At 41.1% G+C, this 21,405-nt stretch overlaps 1 protein-coding gene and 1 long non-coding RNA gene across 2 annotated transcripts in view; both read left to right on the top strand.

Moving 5' to 3' along the window:
* The first annotated feature begins 1,177 nt into the window (after window positions 1-1,177).
* LOC144521619 (uncharacterized) lies at window positions 1,178-3,659 on the top strand. The gene is made up of 2 exons (XR_013502344.1): window positions 1,178-1,305; window positions 2,021-3,659. It is a non-coding gene; the product is annotated as an uncharacterized LOC144521619 (long non-coding RNA).
* A 2,004-nt stretch (window positions 3,660-5,663) lies between these two features.
* Window positions 5,664-21,405, top strand: part of cecr2 (CECR2 histone acetyl-lysine reader) — a 40,714-nt gene continuing 24,972 nt past the window's right edge. The window contains exon 1 of the mRNA XM_078257887.1: window positions 5,664-5,953. Coding sequence (XP_078114013.1) covers window positions 5,837-5,953 — 117 coding nt within the window. The 5' untranslated portion in view covers window positions 5,664-5,836. The remainder of the gene's footprint in view (window positions 5,954-21,405) is intronic.

The following is a 21,405-nucleotide window of genomic DNA, read 5'->3' as shown; positions in this document are numbered from 1 at the left end:
TCACAGGCTTATAATTACTAGCAAGGATAACAGTAATATACCTATTATCACTGTTTGAGACATTTTATTTATTTATATTGGGAAATATGTAAAATGCAGTAATTTTTCAGTAAAATTAAAGGACAAGAAAGTCATGTACAGACAGCAACAAAAAGAGCATGTGACTGCAACAGCAACCGCTCATTGCCCCTAAACTATTTGTACATGAGCATTGATTGGTGTATTGATTCCTGTTGATGGAAAAACAAATAGCTTATTATCAGTGATCATTTCACTCCTTCACTCAAAAATCTTTCATTACAGATGCACTATGAGTTCCTGCATGGTCACTTCTGTTGACGTTCCAAGTAAATTCCAAACAAAACAGAGCAAGCTCGCCCCTCCCCTCATGTTTCCGTAACTGTCATGACTAACTGACCAACTGTCACTAACCCCCTCCCCCAACCATATTGTCTGTGATTGGCTGCAGTGGTTTGTTGTATTTTGGTGGACAGCCTGTGCCTCTAGTGTTTGTTTGACGTTTACGACCCCTGTGTTGTCTCTCGAGACCGGGCTGTTTCACGGTGTGTTCAGGGGCCAGGCAGCTAGCGGATCAAGGAGAGATGCCTACGATTTGAGACAAAAATGAAATCGGGCTGAAACCACGCAGGAACTCATAGTGCACCTTTAAAGATGATATTTTCGGGCCACCTGTGGCTACAGATACTCATACTTTCCGATTAACATCTTCATGCATGGTGTCCATGATATGCATATAGTCTCTGTGACATATAAACAGTTTCCAAAAGTGTCATTATCAGTGTATTGACTACATTAATGCATGGTGACGCACCACTGGTTGTCTTATTTTGCACAACTATTTGACTTTTCAGCTAAAGATCTAGAGGACAATAGGCAGAGGATGAGGCTATCCAGGTCACTGGAGCTGCCCGAGGCTACAAGTTCATAATTATGCTTTCCTATTTCCTATCTTTTCCAGAGCTGTATAGTAACGAAGTAGAACTACTTCACTACTCTACTTAAGTACTAAAAGGCTATATCTGTACTCTACTGGAGTATTATTTTTTTCTCCTACTTCCACTTTTACTTGAGTACATATTTTCGATGAGTTTAATACTTTTACTCCGATAGATTTTTTTGTACTGCATCGTTACTCGTTACTGTTGTGAATTCCTCACGCCACGGAGACTGTGTAGGTTAGTGTGTGTACGTTAGTTACGTACGCTAATTACGTAAGTAAGAAATCCCCGAGATCGCGTCGTGTTTCTTTTCATTACGGTTGCCCGTTCAGAAGTCAGAGACGATGTAAGTTTGTACTCTTTCTATTTAGCTATTGTTGCAGCAGATGAAGCTGTTCCTGAGTTGTTTGAGTCTGCAGTGAGTCCTGAATGTTAACCGTTTGACCCTGTGAAGTGAAGCTGCTAGCTTATCTGTACTTTGCTAGCTTGCTAACTTTCCTGTTCATCACCCATGTTACTAGCTAGTGTGTGATAACTTTTTTGGGGGCTTTAATCGTTACTGTGCTGGAGAGGATGTTTATTTTACTTGCACAGTGTGATAATTGTACATTTTATTTCAGTATTTGTTAATATTTGTTATTTTTAATATAATTAATATTTGTTAATTCTTTTGGCTACAGCCTTGGCTAAACATTTGACCTAATATAAACAATATGATATTCAAACTTTTGACTGCTTTCTTGAATAACTAAATAACACAATACTTGTACTTTTACTTTAAGTACTTGAGTAGTACATTTTAAAATAAGGTACTTGCAATACTTAAGTACAAAAAATGTTGAATACTTTAGTACTTCTACTTAAGTGTTGTGCTTAAAGAGCACTTCTACTTCTACTCAAGTCACTTTTTTTGATAGAGCACTTGTACTTTTACTCAAGTATGGGTCTCTAGTACTTTATACACCTCTGCTCTTTTCACCTGCCCATGCATTTTGTCACTGTTTATTTCTCTCTGTTTGACCTTTCTTTTAAACATATTGCTGATTCATTGTCTTTTCCAGCTGAGCGCCGTGAGGAAAGTTGGCAGCGAATGACACAGACTACGTCAATGGAGTTTAAACCGGTGTTCTGTCGATCTAAGCTACCTATCGAGATGTGCTACTTAGCGGTTCTGCGCATGCGTACGACCCACAAGCGTGGTCTGATTCCCCGGCCATAAATCTATGCAACCTTGTGGTCGGACATGCGGTTTACGTTATAGAAATAACACATTGTACTGTATTTGTAGTAATAATAAATGTTTTAATAGAATATCAAAATATGCTCCTTATCTCCTGACAGTACACATGGAGTGAGTAGTGGTACAATATATAATGATTCTGTTGGGGGAGCATTATTTGATAGGGTATATTTGTCTATCAGAATATGCTACCACTGAAATATTCAATGAAGATATAATGGAGTATCAAAATATTCTCAAATAAACATAAGATGTCAATACTGTTAGAGTTATACCTCTATGGGATTCAGCCTGCCTGCGCAATTGGAAATGGGAACACATAAGGAAGCACATTTCGATAGGGCAGCGCGGCTCGATAGACTCTACTATCGATTTGCTATCGATATCGACAATAGCAACATCACAACCTTACATGGGACTGATGTTCCCAAGGGACCCAAAGACTGTGTTGTCACTGCACTGACAGCACTGTGACGGCTGACCACCACCATTACCCTGCCCTACTGATAACTGCTGTCACCTTATAACACAAAAAAGACCACGGGAGAGTGTGCAGGTTTGCAATCCAACCAAAGACTACTACGAAATATGTATTGCACTGATTAACACACATTCAACCAGACTGAAGGGACTAAAGAATGAATTAAGTCATGCGGAGTATTTGAGTGGAATTCTGTGTAGTCTCTGCCCTCTATTGCACACGGGATGCAGTGGTGGAATGTAACTAAGTACATTTACTCAAGTACAAATTTGACGTACTTGTACTTTACTTGAGTCTTTTCTTTTCATGCCACTTTCTACTTCTCCTCCACTACATTTCAGAGAGAAATATTGTGCTTTTTACTCCACTACATTCATCTGACAGCTTTAGTTTCTAGTTACTTTACACATTAAGATTTTTGCACACAAAACACATGTCGCTTATAAAATATGATGTTTTATTATAAATGTAACTACACAACAATATATAGGCCTACAGGTAGAGTTGAAATGATTAGCCGATTAAACAGAACTGTTTGGATCGTTTCCTGTTTCCAGAAAAATCCTCACATATTGAGTACTTTTACTTCTAATACTTTAAGTACATTTTCCTGATGATACATACTTTTACTTAAGTAACATTTTCAATGCAGGACTTTTACTTGTAGTAGAGTATTTCGACAGTGTGGTATTAGTACTTTTACTGAAGTAAAGGATCTGAATACTTCTTCCCCACCACTGATGGGATGTATTTCAGTTGTAGCCATTTGCTCACTTTTTAGCACTATATTAGCAACAGGGCCTGAGGTTGGTGATGGTGGCTGGTCAGTTGGTCTGTCCAAGACTTATTCCTACAGCAAAATATCTCAGAATGTTATTCAGAGACTTGTAGAATTTATGCCAAGGTCATTTTAATGTGTCATCCATCTGTAATACCAGGGTGTAGATGTGATCTTAATTGTCAAGAAACATGAAAGCTGCTGTTTATTGATTATTTTTTTCGTATGTTGCCCTTCTAAAGCTTTAAACTCAACACACTTAGTCTGTGTTGTAATTCAAACCTACCATTATTTAAAACGCAACAATGTTTTTTTGGTTTATTGCGTTACAATGGAAACGGCTTGGTACCAGGTTTAGTTGTTGACAGCAAACACTGCTACGGCAACAAGCATTTATAATGCTTCTCTATGAAAGAGTCATGGGTCTGGATTAGTGGACTGGCTGACAAGTAAATCTGAGTGTGCTTTGTGTGTGTTTGGGACAAATTATTACCACTGAAGTTACTCAGCACATATTGTATAATGTATACAGCGTAGCCTATATAATAATATATAAGTATAGTATATATTTTATACAAAAAAAATAAATTATATATATATATATATATATATATATATATATATATATATATATATATACTGTATATATTAGGCTCCCAAGACCATGAACATTGTCCATGTTGGAGAAATCATGAGCTTTCCTCTTGCGCCACCTTTAGGCCAAAATGTTAACTTGCGCACAAGACAAAACATAATTCTAATAATTATATTTAATGCCATTACATTTGCTGATCACACTCATGCTTCCTAGAAGATAAGGGCCAACATTACATTTTTTTGCCCTATATGGTACAATTTAACAAATGTTGTCGGGTGTTATGAAGCTGTAGCTTCTCGGGGGCCTTGAAAGAGTTTTGGACTTCAAGTCTTGGTATTTCTAAAGCTCATTTGGTAGAGCGGGCGCACATATATAGAGGTTTACTCCTCGATGCAGCGGGCCGGGGTTCGACTCCGACCTGCAACACAAGGGTTAGGTCAATGTGGTAATTTCAATGCATACATTATACTTTAAACTTTACACATTTGATACAGCTATTAAGGAAAGTGTTTTATAAAGAAAATCTGTTTATATAAGATCGTTTATTGTGTAAATACGTTTTTTTTTTATTATTATTATAACCAATTATATTCTATTTTTCCATTTCCTATAGTTTATGTATATTTTTTCTCCTATGTCTAATTAATGTGTATTTGTGTTATTCTGATGTGTGTGCATTTTTCTTTTGAGCTGCTGTAGCACAGAAATTTCCCCAGTGTGGGATTAATAAAGTCTATCTTATTTTATCTCAAATGATTTTTATCAGAGAATACTTTTGTTTTGTTATGCTGATGGCTTATTTTTATACTGGTGTTTGCATTTTTTGAAATATCCATGGCAAACACCTAAGCAAGAAAACTTGTGTAAGGTCTGATATCTTTAAAAAAAATACGTAAAATACATAAGCAATACAATTGGATATACTCGGAGATATGTGCATGGGCAACTCTGAAAACATCATGCACTTTTCACATATTGCGAGGGGGGGAGCCCCTGTGTAATATATTGCTTTCACCGCGACGTTGTGTACAAAATCTAAATGTAGCTGGCAATTTACTGTACCGACAATGATCAGCTGGACGAGACTTGAGGATTGTCGATTGTTAGTTAAGAAACGATGGTTGTTTGTGTTGTTGTGAGTAAATCAAAAAGGTGATAAAAAAAAATGATAACGTTGACAATAGGAAACAGGAAATGAACGAAAATATAGCTAAAAAGATAGGCCAAATAATGAGGACTAAAACCTTATCTCAGCACACACGAAAAGCACACTGATGTGTAACTTAAAACAAGTTACCTGGCTCATCCCTAGTTTATGTTTTTAGTTTATTCATTCACCATTCACACGCATTCCCTTTAAACGGCTGCCGTACTGTCAAGACAATAGGGTACTGCTGACTGTAGACCTTTGTTACTATAACGAACAGACATTCCCATTGCAAATGTGTTTAACAATTACAAGTTCCTGTCGTTAAATATGAACAAACTCAACACTTTAAAGGTTACGTATGTTTACATATAGTTTAACATATAGAGCTAAGTAATCACTCCCCCCCTCCTCGTCGCGCGTTGGTATCGCCCTTCCCATCTGTTCAGCTCCGGTGAGACTCTCTGATTGAAACAGATTATAGCGCTCCCTGGGTCGCAATGGCAACTGTCCGAACGAGACGACAGCAGCAACTTTTGTCGTATTTGTAATGGTACAGAGACATTATACGTCGCTAAAGAAACTACTTTCTAATGTGAGAAACAAACGTTACACGATCTTTCAAGTCCGAAAATGTCCCAGGGATGTATTTCTGTGGAAGAGATCCAGTCTTGGTGGGAAGTCCCCGCCATAGCCCACTTCTGCTCGCTGTTCAGGACAGCGTTCCACCTTCCAGACTTTGAAATAGAGGTAAATTAAAACTCTGGTTGCTTGCAGTAATTCGAATGTCTTTGATAACGGAAATGAAAAGTTGTTTGTGTCAGCTTTTTTGTCTGCTTGGTCCGTGGAGCGCATTTCGTGTAACTAGTTATCTGGTTAACCAGTTTAGCGGTGTCCTCTGAACTTCTCGTAAGTTAACGTTACTAGGCAATCCTGTTATGTAACGTTAACGAGCAAGCTAGCTCGTTTGCACAGCTAAAAGCTAGCTTAAAGTGGCTGGTCCTCAAAGTTGAAAAATGACATAAGACGTCAGCTGGATATAGCATTCATGATACAGTTTTATGGTCTGACGGTCCATAGTAACATTACGTGTTGCTCTATCGTTATATATAACGTTTGCTCAGATGTCCCGGAGTAACTTTAGAGGTGCTCTTGTAACAACCATGTGCCACTCGTTTGTTTTCATTTGGCCAGAGCTTCATGTTTATGTTTGAAGAGCGACATTATTTTTAGGTAAACAAAAAGTAGGCTGACTGTGAGAAGATGAGGAGACCATGGCTGTGTGACAAAACGATATAAACCTGTGAACATTTAAGTGATGGTGAAAATGACTGTTTTAGTTTAACGTTATTTATGTGACTGTAGAAAATGCTAGAACGAAAAGTCGCACAATAAGTTGAATTGTCGACCTGCTTACTGAGTGGACCATACGGCTGTGTATTTGTTTCTCTTTTTTCTGTCATATAAAGTTAAGTTCATGTCGTGAGGTTCGACTTTATTGTCTTGCAGTTGCAAGCCATCTGGCTAGGGTAGCCATAGGGACGCAGATGCTGTTCAGGCATTGTTTGCTCGCCCAAGTCCTGTTTTGTTAAAATAAGCGATGGTTTAAACGTTTGTTTTCGATATCGATCGAGTACAATAAGTTATATAGGTAAAATCCTCCCCTCTCTCTCTCTCTCTCTGTTGTACCAGAGAATAAACGGAATGTATTACACCACGATTACATAATACAACTTTTATCACTCGATTCGACCCCTCTTGTTCCCTGAGATGTATTCGGATTTCATATAACAGCTTATTCCAACATGTATTTATTCTAGTACCCTATTGCATCAGTTAATGTAGATTGTTAATTCACCGAGGAAGGATTGCACTTTAAAGAAGAGGTCAACACCACGCATCAACAGTCTGCATCACTCATTCATCCCCACCCCCTTCGGCAGAGAAACACACGCAGGCATCGCTTTGTCATTAAACGAGGTGCAAGCCAGATGGGGGGATCGCATTGCGCCTAGTTTACATCAAAGTTGAGGGTCTTGTGCTGTTGCTTTTCTCCTTTCGATGGGTTTGGAATTACGGGGAAAACGCATCACTGTTGAAGCTAACAATGACTTTTCCAGTTGCAAACAACTGATCGTCTGAGCTTCTTGATTTTAACTTTACAAACGCTTCTGTAGACCAAACATGGTTTGAGCCGTTCAGTTTAACTCGAGGGTCTACCCAGTGCCTATCATATAACCGCATCACTAAGCATCACATGTGCGGATACACCCCCCTCAGCTGGATTTCGAGGAAATATTGAGATTGATGTAGTAGTCTTATACTTTGACATCTCAATCAGACACATGCGTGCATGTTCAAGGGCGTAACTCATTTGGTTCTCAGTAATATTATCTGCAGTTACTATGATAGCTAGATAGTAAATGGTAATCTATGCTTATTGCTTTAGGTGATTTGATTGAAAGCCAGTGGGAAAAACATGCCTTCTAAGGAAAATGGAGAAATATTGTGTCCGTGGAATGTATTGTCAGTGATAAAACCTCCACTTTTAAGTGGAGGGAAAACAAGAAGGAGAGCACATATTTCTGAGTTAATCTCATTTTGTCGCATATTTATGGTTTCAGAAGCCGGTCCAAATCACAGATTGAATTGTTCCATTGGTCTACTGGGACATTGGGTGATTCTGAATGATATCAAAATGGCTATGTGACATTCTTGGGTCCTGGATCCTTATTTTTTGAGTGTCAGATTCTCACTTCTAGGCTTGAAAAGGGATCATAGTTTGATGAAACCTTTTGCCACGGTCAGTATTTAAGTTGATGTCATTTAAAACATTAACAAGAGCAGTCTCAGTGCTGTGGTGTGGTCCAAAACCTGACTGTTAAGTGAGAAGAAAAAAAGGTTTAGCTGTTGAAAAACGGCTTTTTCAATGATTTTACTTAAAAATGGAAAGGTTTGATATGGGCCTATAATTGCTCATCAGTGACATGTCTAGATTGCTCTTTTTTTTAGGGGTGGCTTGGTGCCATTTTCAGGGCCTGTGGGACAATACCTGAGAGGAGACATGTTTTAAATCTGTAGAAGATCAGAACAATCTGAAATTATTTTTTTTTTTAAAAGCCTGTTGGCAGAATATCAAGGCAGCAGGAGGAGGATTTCAGATGTTGTATACTGTCCTCCGAGGTTGTTATGGTTGATCGCATAAAATTGTGTCATGGTATTTGAATTGGTTTTACTTGGACACAGGGACAACGCATATCCTGTACCTGATATGGTGGCACTGACTACTTGACTAATTCTTTCTGTTCTTACCAGCGTGGCATTTCTCCATGGTGATCTGGTCTTACCAGAGAAAGCTTTCAATGGCATCAACAACATTTGTAATTTGAGAATTGAAACGATCCTGGATGTGAATGACTGTTTCACTGGTGTTTTCAGTGATGTACCGTTTTGTGATTACCTTAGTTTGAACATTTGTGTGCACTGCTATAGTGCTGTCGCAGAAAACACAGGAGTGATCAGAGAGTCAACATCGGTCACCATAACCTTGGAAATGTTCAGCCCTTTTGGAGATAATCAAGTCCAGAGTGCGCCTCTTGTGTGTGTGTGTGTGTGTGTGTGTGTGTGTGTGTGTGTGTGTGTGTGTGTGTGTGTGTGTGTGTGTGTGTGTGTGTGTGTGTGTGTGTGTGTGTGTGTGTGTGTGTGTGTGTGTGTGTGAGCCCTGTCACATGCTGAGTTAGTCAGTAGTTATGAAGAACACAACACAGTTCTCTAGTCCCTCTGTCCTGGGGGTTGTCTGCATAAACGTTAAAATCACCAACGATAACTACACAGTCAAAGTCAATAGACCCAACCACTAGGCCTGTAACAATTATTACATAATGTCTAATTGTCACATTTGCCAAATTGTAATTATAGAAGTGATTAATGGTTGGACTATATATTTTTATTATGCACGTTCATAGCAACAAAAATGACAAGGGGGGGGGGGATACAGTTAGAAAAAATGTTTTATGATAATAAAGAGCCGTTGTTATTACATTATCTGGGTCACGTGACCGTGATATAACCAAAGAATGTATCCTGGAAATGATTCAAAACTTCAATTTGTTTATAAAAGTAATGAATAAATAGACATTTTTTAAATTTGACCGAAAGAGAAATGCATATTGTTAATTGCAATTATTTCGGAGACAATTAATGATACAGCAACATTTGGAATTGTTGCAGCTCTACCAATCACCCAATCACTTGTTTATTATAACTTCTGGGTAGAAAACTCCTGCGTCCCGTACATTCAATTCAGTTATACTCTCACTCGTTCATCTAAAAGGCATGTTTGACGCTTTCATATGTCAACACTTTCAATAACGTTAGGTTGGAGACCTAATCTACCTGTTGGGCCACAGACTAAAGAAAATGACACCACCCAAACTAGCAGGCAGTCCGACCGGCGGTGAGATGTTGCTGTTTGTTGTGTTAGATTTGTACACCGTACAGAAAGTAAGCACACCAGAAACGTCAGATAGGTCAGACCATCGTGTTTAACTGTATATCTTAATCTGTATATCTACAGTTATGGAGAAAAATGACAACAAAAATAAAGAAGTTTGCAGATTTTACATATCTCCACAATTGAAAACAACTGCCATTTGATTTGTGTCAGTGCGACGTCATGGTAATTCGATACAGGTTATAGACAGCAGCAGGGTTCAAAATTGACGTTTTCGTCCACCAGCCAAATGGCAAGTGAATGTTCTAATTTTACCAGCCACTCAACAGATTACAATTGTTTTTTTTTTGGCTGGTGTGTGAAGCAAATCTACCAGCCACTTGCGTATTTTACCAGCATTTGGCTGTTGGATGGTGCTAATTTTGGACCCTGGACAGCAGTTCAGTAAAGTCATCAAATAAGCTCGCACACTAGTATTTAGGTGGCCTGTAGATATTTAGGAACATAACTGGAGAGGAGGAATCGGCTGTAGAGCAACATATTCTACAGAAGCTACATTTCCTAAGATATCTGCCTGCGTTGGAGTAAGTCATTAAACAAAATAGCGACTTAAGCTCCTTTCTTATTCAGTCTAGTCTCACTCATACCACTGGACTTGGGAGGGGCTGACCAGATAAGAACAGCTGCACCGTTATTTTGGCCTAACCAAGTTTCATTTAAAAAAATGTGAACTTGTGCTTAATAAAATCATTTCTTAAAAAAAAGATTAAGTGTTTAAGTACCTTGTAGAGTCACCTTGATTAGAATAAACTGGCCCTTTCGGAAATATGTCATTGTAATGCTCTTTTGATGTTGCTTTGAATTATTGAAATATCTATACACCTGCACATGTTCGCCGGCGTGAGGTAGCCTACGTGGTGTTTAGTAGTATCAGGTACTCTTAAACAGTATGCCCAATGCAGTCCCTAGTATTGTAATGCCATAGGACTGTTTTGCATCTGAATGTGGCTATTTGGTTTAGGCAAGATTGTGCTTGGAGCTCTGCTTTTACACCTGTGTAAGCCTTGCCATTTGGTGTGTAAAGTGGGCTTTTGGACATGTGTCGGGTCAGGAAGTTATACAAATTAGGCCACGCGAACCACTCTAGTCTGACCTTCTGTCTGTCACACCGCAGATACCAGGAAGTCTCTGCACAAGTCGCCGCACTTTAGATATGGTGATATTAAGATGTCAGCTCACATAGTCCTGTCCTACTTGTCCAGTTCTTGCCGCTCTGTGGCTTGGCAAACTCAAATATTCACACTAACTTCTGGCACTCGAGTAATGTAGAACAGTAGTCGGGAATGGCTCGTTCCAGAGTGAGGACATTTGGAGCCAACATGTTTACTCTCTGAGGACTTTGTGTCTGTATAAATAAGAGGAAACTGTCAGGCAGACATGTTTGTTTTGCTTAATGCCACATACCAGCAACAAGACAAGCTGGCCCGGGCACTGTCACAAGTGTAGCCTGGGCTGTCTCTCTTTCTGTTACCTTTTGCCTTGACATGAATAGTTAAGGTTGGTGAAAATTGATGATCCACGCATATGTAATAATCAATTTAAATCTAAGACATGCTTTTTGTTGCGCTAGTGTAAGAATGGTTGGGTAGTGCCAGTCAGCTCCAGTTGCAATCCTATCTCTGGATAGGTAGGTTGAATTGCCCGAGCATCAGGGGTGGAAAAGGGGGCAGGAAGTGTCTGTCATTGGTCAAGACAGAGTGGGGGGTGTCGAGTGATTTCACTCTGTCTTGGGCTCAAGTGTCAACATTCTCTGACATACCACCCGTCCTTCCTTGGGGACGTAGCATCTTATTTTGGCTGCTGTTGTCAGTCTTTGCCACCCTGTCCCTATATTATAGGAGTCAGTGTTGCTGCTGCTGAGGGCCTCAACCGACTCAGCATGTCACAGTATTTCGATGTTATTTGTTGTTAGACATCAATTCTGGTTTTGCCCTCTGGTGTCACCTATGGGAGATGAGTAATAAGGGTGTGGGGGAAGCATACTTTCAGCTTTAGTTGGGTGTGGAGCCCAATTGTTAGGAGTGACTAGTCTGAGCTCTTGTTGTCTATTCCATCACACTATAAACACGAAGAACTAGTTAATATTCTAATAATAATAATAATATGTTTATTTGTTATAGCACCTTTTTACAGACAGTCACAAAGTGCTTCACATGATAAACATTGTTAAATACAGTAAGATCCAAACAGAAAATGAGCAAGCCAAAAAACCAATGGAAATAAAAGATTAACGACTTAAAAACCCAACATTTTTTAGCTTTTTCCTTTTGTTCTGTGCAAGCTGAAGTGTAATAAGTGTGGAGAACTCGGAATGGCCGAGGCAACTGACTAAATGTCTACTGTAACAGTGTCATTGAAATACCCATTTCCTTTTCTTATAATGGAGACTTTTGTAATGACAACGATGGCACATTTGAGACCAATGTTTTGTACCCTCTGAAACTGCAACCAGGGTGGATATTGACAATACTGTGTGCTGCTGTGGTACTGTTGGGGCAGCCCTTTTCTTCCTACAGTGCTAGTCAGTGATAATGGAGCCTCCCCCCAATCTTCTTGGCTAGCCTTAACAAAACAGCCCCCTTGCACATTGTTCCATGGCCGATACACTTCACTGTCCCTGGTTTCCACTTTCCTCAGGCTGCCGTCAGTAAACTGGGAAAGCACTGTGTGTGGATGAGAAAGTTGAGTGGGTGAGATGGAGAGGAAAGAAAGAATGAGTGGGAGGGAAGAGGGGAAGTGGAGAAAAGTGTCCTAGAGATGGAGAGGTAGTAAGCTCGGAAGTGAAAACACATTAGTATGAAAGAGTGAGAGAGTGATCTGCAGGAAGGAGGCCCAGGGTCAATGTACCACTTAGCCTGGTTTTTTGTGTCTGTGGCTTATGCTCAACTTCTTGGCTATGTGTCTGTGAAATGATGCCTAAACTCCCCCAGCAAACGGATGCTGCCGGCCTCTGTTGTTGCTGTTGTTCCTCAATAATGTGTTCTGTGTTAATGTCTGAAAACATACATTAACATATATCCAACATATTTGTAAAAAACAACAACCTCAACAACATTGGTGATACACTTACTGGCCTGTAGGGTAGCCACTATGGTAGGCATCCACAGATACAGTTCAGCTCACCGTGCCTTCCATGTGTGTGTTTGACATTAAAACATGATGATATATGAGTATGTAAATAGTAGCTTAGTATTATAGGGCACCATAAAAAGGTATGTGTAAAGGCTTTACACTTTATTCTAGGCCCTGTTATTTATATATATATATATACACACACACACACACACGGGAAAAGTAACTACATTTGCATACTGTCTACTATCGTTTTTTTAATAGAGAATTGTTTTTGAATCGATATTGAATCGTGCACCCCTAGTAGTAGGGGTCCCTGTCCTTGGCCCAAAAAACGTTAAAGACCCCTGCAGTTTGCCATAGTGCAGTTGTTGGTGTGAAAGCCCCCTTAATAGAATCTTCTGGCTGTGGCATTTCTTAGTTTATTCTTTAAATTTGACAAGAATGATATTATAGCAAAACTGAAATTACACACTACAGTTTTTGTTCTGACTGGAGAAGAACGAGTGTGGGCATAAATAAGGGTACAGCTTTTAGAGTTTAGTTTGACTTTGCATGTGGCAAAACCATGTTGAACATAATATTAATCATAGCAGAGCATTATTACATTATTTAAAACGTGTCTCGAGGAGGACTTGTTTCCTGTTGTAGCTTAATACATTAAAGGTCACTGAGTCGGCTAAAACAGCTTGGAGCCTACTGGATTTTTATTCTCAAACACGCACGCTAATTGCAGGGCCACCTGTGAAGAACTTCTGACCCATGAATATTCTCAGTGTGCTGTTGTAGATCAGTTAAGATTTGTTGTTGTTAGGCAATATACATGTTTCAAATGGTGATTTTATGATTAGTTAATTGGATTATTTATAGCCATCTCCTCCTGGTTGCCATTGTCAATGACCTGATTAATGATACCATGATTGATTAGTTGGAAACAGTTTTGTGCAGTTGTTGGCAAAGAGCCATTAGTGCCATTCACCTTTATACACCTGCTACATAGACTTTGAGAGCAGATACTAACTTATATGAGGAAAATTGGCTTCTGTCTCCACTTTTGATGTTTCTGGCTGGGTACAGAATATTTTTTCGGTCTAACCACTGGTCTCTATGGCACCCACTTTTAGTAGCCTGTTTGAGTTTAAAAAAAAAATTTTTTTACAGTACATATCTCTTTATTCTTAAGGCCGTTTTATGGTTCTGCGCAGGCTCCACGCAGAGCTTTCTCCGTAGCCTATGTAAGTTGCCTGATGTTTATACTTGTGCGCTGGTGTGTGCGTCGAGCCGGTGTGTGTGTGTGTATGTGGGGAGTGTGTTAGAGCGAGGGAGAAGTGAGAGAGTGACGGCGATTAGCTTCGGAGCGAGTAGTGACTCTAGAGCCATAGTGAGAGAAACAAAGTGTCTCCCCTGTTCTTTCTGACCACGGTGGGAAATCTGGAGCAGGAGAAGTTAACCCTCTCCTTGACTTCATGTTGTTTATGGAGAAGGAGAACCAGGAAATGAGTCGGGGGGGGGGAATGCAATGCTACCAAACCACGGCCGAGCAACGTGCGTCGCTGCAATGTTTAAATTTTTTGAGAGGTGGTCAAATTTTTTTTGAAGAGGTCAGGTGTAGACGCAGAGGGGTCTGCGGGGGTATTTTTTAAATCACAACCTGGATTTTATTGTTCTGCCTGTTAATGTTGTGGACAGACTCAGTTCCTCAGTATCTTCTGAACTCTCACACACACACACACACACACACACACCCATAGTCGTCCCACACAGATGTTTTAGCTTATGTTGCCTGATTAGACTTCTTCTCGCTTGTGTACAGATTGACAGCTCCCTCACTCTCCTGTTCGTTTGGTTGCGCCTGTTGGAGTGACTCAATTTACACCATTGTTATTCGTAGTTCATAGACATGGTGACATCACAAAGCTACACTCAACTTCAACCTGATTTAGAAGTCTAATCAGCCAGAGTAACTAAAACACCTGCTTGGACATGCAGAGCCTTGAAGATCTCCGTAAGCTTTTATTTTTGTTTCTGCTCCTGTTTATGGATTGTAAAATATCTTCTCACTCATCATTCCCTGCCAAACTCCTGCAACCCAGCTTCATCTAGGCTACATCGACCCGTCTGGCCTCCAGTCTTGTGGTTGGTACGTTTTTAAGGACAAACCTCTCTGTCTACCTCTCCCAAGCCCCATCCCCATTGCCCTCACTTGTCCCACTACCCCATACCCATTAGCACTCCCTCTTCCCCATCCCCTTCTCGAGCCCCAGCAGCCTCCCTGTCCCTGAGCCCCCCAGCCCCTGGCATCACCATGACTAAACCCCAGATGGTGGTTCTTTCTTTCCCTTCCCCCTGGAGGGTGGAGGCTCTCTACTCAGACTGGGTGCTAGCTGCTGCTGCAGCCCTTCGAGGGAGGGGGCTCCTATTTGCGTAAAGCCCCCAGTGTGATTGTAAAAGAAGATTTAGTCATATTAGATCTGGTAAATAAGCAAGAACAGGCAGCCTGTGAGCAAGTCCTTGTTTCTGTTGTCTAGAAAGCAAATGGATTAACAGGGAATAGGATCAAGGCTTAAGTGTTGCTCTGTCATGGCCCAACTTCAGACAGACACACACTCTCGCTGATTCCCAGTTTTTGTGGATTATTACTGCACATAGCAAGTCAATTAATATGTGTTGTAAGTCTGGCCTCAATTAAGGGGCTTTGATGTGAGGTCCAAGAATGGTTGGTTGTAGTGAAGATGTGTGACAGGATATAACTAGTAGAAGCAAGCAGAGGTTGGAATTTGGTGATTTTTCTGTTGTTTGCTGTGATATCTGCACCATCGCCATCAGGGATCAGTTGTTGGTGACTTAAATCACTGATAATTATTAATATGTTTACCTTCAACCTTGGGCTGTGTTACCTCCTTTGTCATTTCCAGGGAGGAGATTAGAGCCACACATCCATTCTTGTCCCAGATCTTCACTCATCCCTCATCCCTTTCCCTTTCTTCCCTTCTGTCCCACCCACTGACACATCCCTGGCTCAGCCCTTCTTACAGCCTCACAGACACCAACCTCTGACACTTTCCTTTCCAGATCAGGCTACATATAAAGCCTTCGAAACTTTTTTCACACGAGTACCCATCGAAGATCAAGAACCTTTTTTGCATGTCTTATTTAATACCCTCCCTCGCATGCACTGTGAGGGGGGCTTTATAAGTGGCTGCTGCCCCTCCCCCAGTTGTGATTGACAAGTGAGAGCAGCAGTACATGCATCAGATGGTTTCACATGGGGAGTGTGTGCACAGAGGGGGAGGTAGAGGGCCACATACACCGGGGTTTGTTTCAGCCAGCTCCATTGTTGCAGCTCCCCATGGTTCCCTCTCTCTGTCTCCAGTCTGGGGCGGCATCCCTCCAGCGTTGCTCGCTTGGTTGTGAAGCAGAGATGAGAAGAAATCAAGTGGTGAGAACATCACCAAGCCAGGTCTCATCCAGTGGGATCCCTGGAAAAGTTTTTGGAGTCACGGGTTAATATGCTGTACGTGTAAAGCGTGCCTAGAAGTGGCGTGAGGTAATAAGAGTTGTTTGTTACTATAGAAAACCGAGTTGGCAAAAAAAAGTATGATGTAAAGAGGGAGGGAACATTGGGAATGTTACTCAAAAAGTTTGAGTTGAATTGTTTTATAGCAATGCTGACTAAAGAGTTGTCAAGTCTTTTCATTCATTTTGAATAGGGGTAGTGCGTTTCGGCTGCAGCAGGGTGGCCTCGGGGCTGCTGAAAAAGCAGCTTGTGGCGGGGCCAATAATGTAACCAGCGATCAGACTTTTCATTTCGTTTTGAGGCGGTGTGAGAGTCCTGTATAGGAAACGGTAAACCTCACTGTAAAAAAAGACTCTTTTCTTTCTCTATTTCTCCATGAAATGAAGCTGCAATCAAGTGCTGCCAGAAATGTTGAAAGCTAAAAGCGATCTGACAGAAAACTATAATTGTGAAATAGAAAGTCTACTTTCTATTTCACAATTATAGAACACAACAGGACATTGCACAAATGGGCCATTTGGTGACACTCCCACACCCCTGCACAACCCTGCGGTTAAATCGCTGGATCGCTTGCTTTGATCTGAACGCGCCCTTATACAGAGGGCAAGGTGATTTGAAGGCCCATCTTAAGCAGGCTGTGTGAAAGTGGCTCATAGAGTGGAACTCAGAAGCTGGAGCTAGGAATGATGTCCCATCCGAGTTGAATGCGTTCCATTTACAAGTCAGATCTTTCACTGTGGGGTCAGCTCTTGCCAAGTTAGCCATTAATAGCAATAACAGTTGATAGAAAGTTGATACAGTTGTGCATACAAACAGTGAAAACATGTTCACAGATAAAAGTTAGACAGGACTGTGTGTATGAGTGATTTAGGGAGACACAAATAAGACAGAAGTGCTAATAACTGTACTTTACTACAGCTTTTACAACTGTTGATGCATGGGGCATCCATGTTGGATTTTGAGCTTGGGGTACTCGGAGGTCTTCAGCGTTCCGAGCTCTGAAATCCGAGTTCCGGGGGCGTTTCCGACTTTGACCTTGGAAAATCCGACTTCCGAGTACAAATGGAACACACTATAACAAATAGAGGTTTTGCTGCTCCTGCACCACCTGTTTGCCCAGCATATTTAGGTGTCTTTGCCACAGACCAGTGTCTTCAAAGTTTCACTTTGGAAAGAGATACACTTCTGTTCCCAGTGTGCCACTTAACATTTCGGAATTAAACATTTCCTCTAAAGGCTGCTTCTCCTCTCCTGTCAAGTATCAAGAAGCAGTTTCTCCTCATGTCTGTGTGCTTTTACTCCAAGGCTGCAAGCCATCTGCTTCATGTTGTTATCTCCATTTTAAGACTCCTCCCTCCGCCGTCTACAACCACACTAGTCCGGGACTATTTTTTTCTCCTCAGGGCCACCAGACTGAATTTTAATGATCTGTTTGTGTGTGTATGTGCACGTATGCTGGAGCATATTTATGTAGTCAGCGAATGGGACCACTGGGATGTCAGCTGGAGCAGGAAGCTCCATTTTATGTGAGGAAGTTGATGATGTGGTTTTCTCAGAGCTGACAGTGTACGTATGAGAGGCGCTGGGCTGCACTGGGTGGCCTTCCATCTCCTGTGCGTTATGATCTTCACCCACATAGCAAGCAAGGTAGGCCAATGCAAAGTGTCTCCATCTGTTTCAGGTAGGATCTGTCCACCGTCCATCTCACACACACACACACACACACACACACACACACACACACACACACACACACACACACAGAGCCTCTCTACCCTATCATACAGCCCAGCCACCTGTCCCACCTGGCCCTGACACATTATAATAAAAAGACCTTAAGATATGACCTTACAGTAGTGTAGTGTATGAGCTATATTTAGTGGTTGCCACTGTTACCACATGGTAGTGCAGCTCATTTAGGTCAACCTGTAGTCGTTTTTTTCCTGTTCACACTTTTTTTATTTTTTTATAAACAAATGGTGTCCGGGGCGGCCTCTAGCTCACCCAATAAGAGCGTTCGCCCCATGAGTCCTGCAATGGCGCAGGGTTCAAATCCGACATGCTGCCTTTTGCTGCATGTCATCCCCCATCTCTAGCCCCCTTTCATATCTATCCACTTAAAATATAGGGAGAAGCCCCCAAAAAAATTATAAAAAAAAAAACAAACAACCGGTGTCCTCGTCTGCAGGCTCTAGTTAATACAGGCTAAAACAGCCTTAATAGCTAATTAAGACAGGTGTGGAGACACAACTTTTCACTCTGGCTCAAATAGACACGTTGTAAATCAAGAGTGACTATGCAGGCAAATCAGCCAACAAGTTTGTGTTTTGATCAGTCAGATGTGCCTGGCAGCAACTCAAAGATGTTGATGCTTTCCTCTGATGATCAGATGAATGGTACATCCTGAGGATGCGAGGGCGTTTTCCTGTGGTGTTATGTGTGTGTGTGTGTGTGTGTGTGTGTCATGTGGCAGGAGGTGGTTACGTGTGGGGGTGGAGGGTGTTGTCAGATGATGGCTCCTGGAGGAACCGTGTGGGAGTTGAAAGTGGGAGGGGAGTGGGGGAGGAAGAAATAAAGAAAGAAGCACAGGAGAGGAAGAGAGGGGCCTTTACCCAACAAACAGGCCTCCCTTCCCCCTCAGCTAGCTGTGCACACGTCCTCCAACTGTTGGTGATATAGACCCCGGAGGAGCTGTTAACGGCAGTGACGTGGAAAGTATCTACTGTGAAGGTAGCCAGAGAGGCCAACCTCCTTATATACTACAGGCTCTGTGGATCTGCCACAACCTTGCAGCTGCTGATACATGCTGCTTACATTGGCCCCACACACACACACACACACACACACACACACACACACACACACACACACACACACACACACACACTCTATCTCAGTTTTTCTGTCTCTCTCAACAGATATGAATGGGACACATGATGGGGCAATCGGTGTCCACTGAGAAAAGCACATTTCACTTTTATCTGCAAATGCAGATGGTGTGTTCTGCCTTGAAGTCAGTTAAGCCTTGACATCTCATTTCTCTTAAAACGTCTGCTCCTCTCCTCTTCTCAGTTGATTCATGTTTTATGTCTCATAACATTGGCCATCCTGGCTTTGATGTTAAACGGAGACCTAGAGTTTTGTCCTCCTACTGGAGACTTATATTTACCCTGGCATCATTGAACCCCTTTCATACAGCAGATGTGCGTATATGATGCAGTTTTACTGAATGCACGTTCAACCCATGTTGGACCCATTTTTATGAGAACGCTGTAACAGGTTAATATGTGGTTGTCACCTTTAGCAGAAACTTCAGTCTGCAGTGTAGTGTCATACATTTCACTGGTAAACCATAGAATCACACAGAATTATACTGGGTCTGTACTATATAAAAGCTGTTTCAGTTTAACACCATATGTCTGTAAGCATGCTCTTGCTTGTTGTGCACTTTTCCATTTCTCTCTCTCTCTCTCTCTCTCTCTCTCTCTCTCTCTCTCTCTCTCTCTCTCTCTGTGTGTGTTTTTGGGGACTTTCAAAGTTGTCAGATCGCTGTACTGTTCACATCACACAACTTGCTGTCTTGTAACCAAAAGTCTTGAAGTCGTTGTGGTTTTCACACTATGTGACTGACCGGCGACAGGGGGTCAAACACTACAAGATCTTTCACCAGGAGGAATCCCCATTGTGGTATTGTCTCCAAACTAGAGCTGGGCAATATATCAATATTATATCGATATCGTGATATGAGACTAGATATCGTCTTAAATTTTGGATATTGTAATATTGCATAAGTGTTGTCTTTTCCTGGTTTTAAAGGCTGCATTACAGTAAAGTGATGTCATTTTCTGAACTCACCAGACTGTTGGAACTGTTATTATGGAACTATTATTTGCCTTTACCCCATTAATCATAATATCCACATTAGTGATGATTATTTATCAAAAATCTCATTGTGTAAATATTTTGTGAAAGCACCAATAGTCAACACTACAATATCGTTGCGGTATCGAGGTATTTGGTCAAAAATATCGTGATATTTGATTTTCTCCATATCGCCCTGCCTTACTCCAAACTACGTTTTGTCAGAAAAACCTCAACGAGAAATGATAATACCATGCACGAGACAGAATTAATTTGTTCCAAAAATGGATGTCCACCAGAAACAAACACTACAAGTTGCTGGTGCGCTGATTTGCAGCAAGAAAACAAAGAAGAAAAAGAAAATACAGGTTAGGGTTAGGGGGTGTGGTCGTTCACAAAATAGCCTGTTTCCACACGTATTTAGTATTCATAGCCTGTTAACTATTAGTGCAACAACAACTTTGGTCCGTGTTGCAAATGCAACATACAGTATAGTTCCAATGTTTAATGTAAATCCAGGGATATTCTGTTAAATGAAAGGACATTTAGTCTATATCCACGACGTTCCACTTCCCAGATTGCTCCGTTGTCGACAGAAATTCTGCAGGATTTCACTCATTTACTCCGGATATCCGTTACCTTGGGCTTTCTTTGTGTTGGCATTTTTAACTCCGGTCGATTTATGAGGACTATGTTTAACTTTTTCTCAGATCTCTGTCCAATCTGAGTTTTCTGTTGCATGACTGAAACAACTTTTGATCGTACACTTGTTCCACCAAGTTCCTTCCCGAGGCTATTTTGCAGAAGATGATTGTGATTGGTTTAAGGAAATGCCAATAAACCAGAGCACATTTTTCTCCCATCCCGGAATGCTGTGTGGACTTGCCACACCCTCCCCTTCAGTGCTGTGGAGGAAGGTCTGGCAATGCAAGACTAGAGTTACATTAGGTGTGACAGCTTCTTGTGAGAATGAGAACAATACAAGTGGCAAGCTGTGTTGACACCACAGGTGTTACTTCTCACATGGTTTGCCATTCTATTGAATAGATAGATAGGTGAAACATTGCCTCAAACAATGGTTTTGAGTGGAGATTTTTAGGGCTGCAACGAACGATTATTTTCATTGTCAAATCTGTCAAATATTTCCTCGATTTAACGATTCGTTGCTTGGTCTAAGATGTCAGAAAATGGTACAAAATATCAGTGTTTTCCGAAGCCCAAGACAAAGTGTTCTTTTGT

Source organism: Sander vitreus, chromosome 8 (genome assembly GCF_031162955.1).
Source record: "Sander vitreus isolate 19-12246 chromosome 8, sanVit1, whole genome shotgun sequence".
Classification (NCBI taxonomy): domain Eukaryota; kingdom Metazoa; phylum Chordata; class Actinopteri; order Perciformes; family Percidae; genus Sander; species Sander vitreus.
The sequence above is the reverse complement of the archived record's forward strand: the minus strand, read 5'-3'. Positions and strand labels throughout refer to the sequence as shown.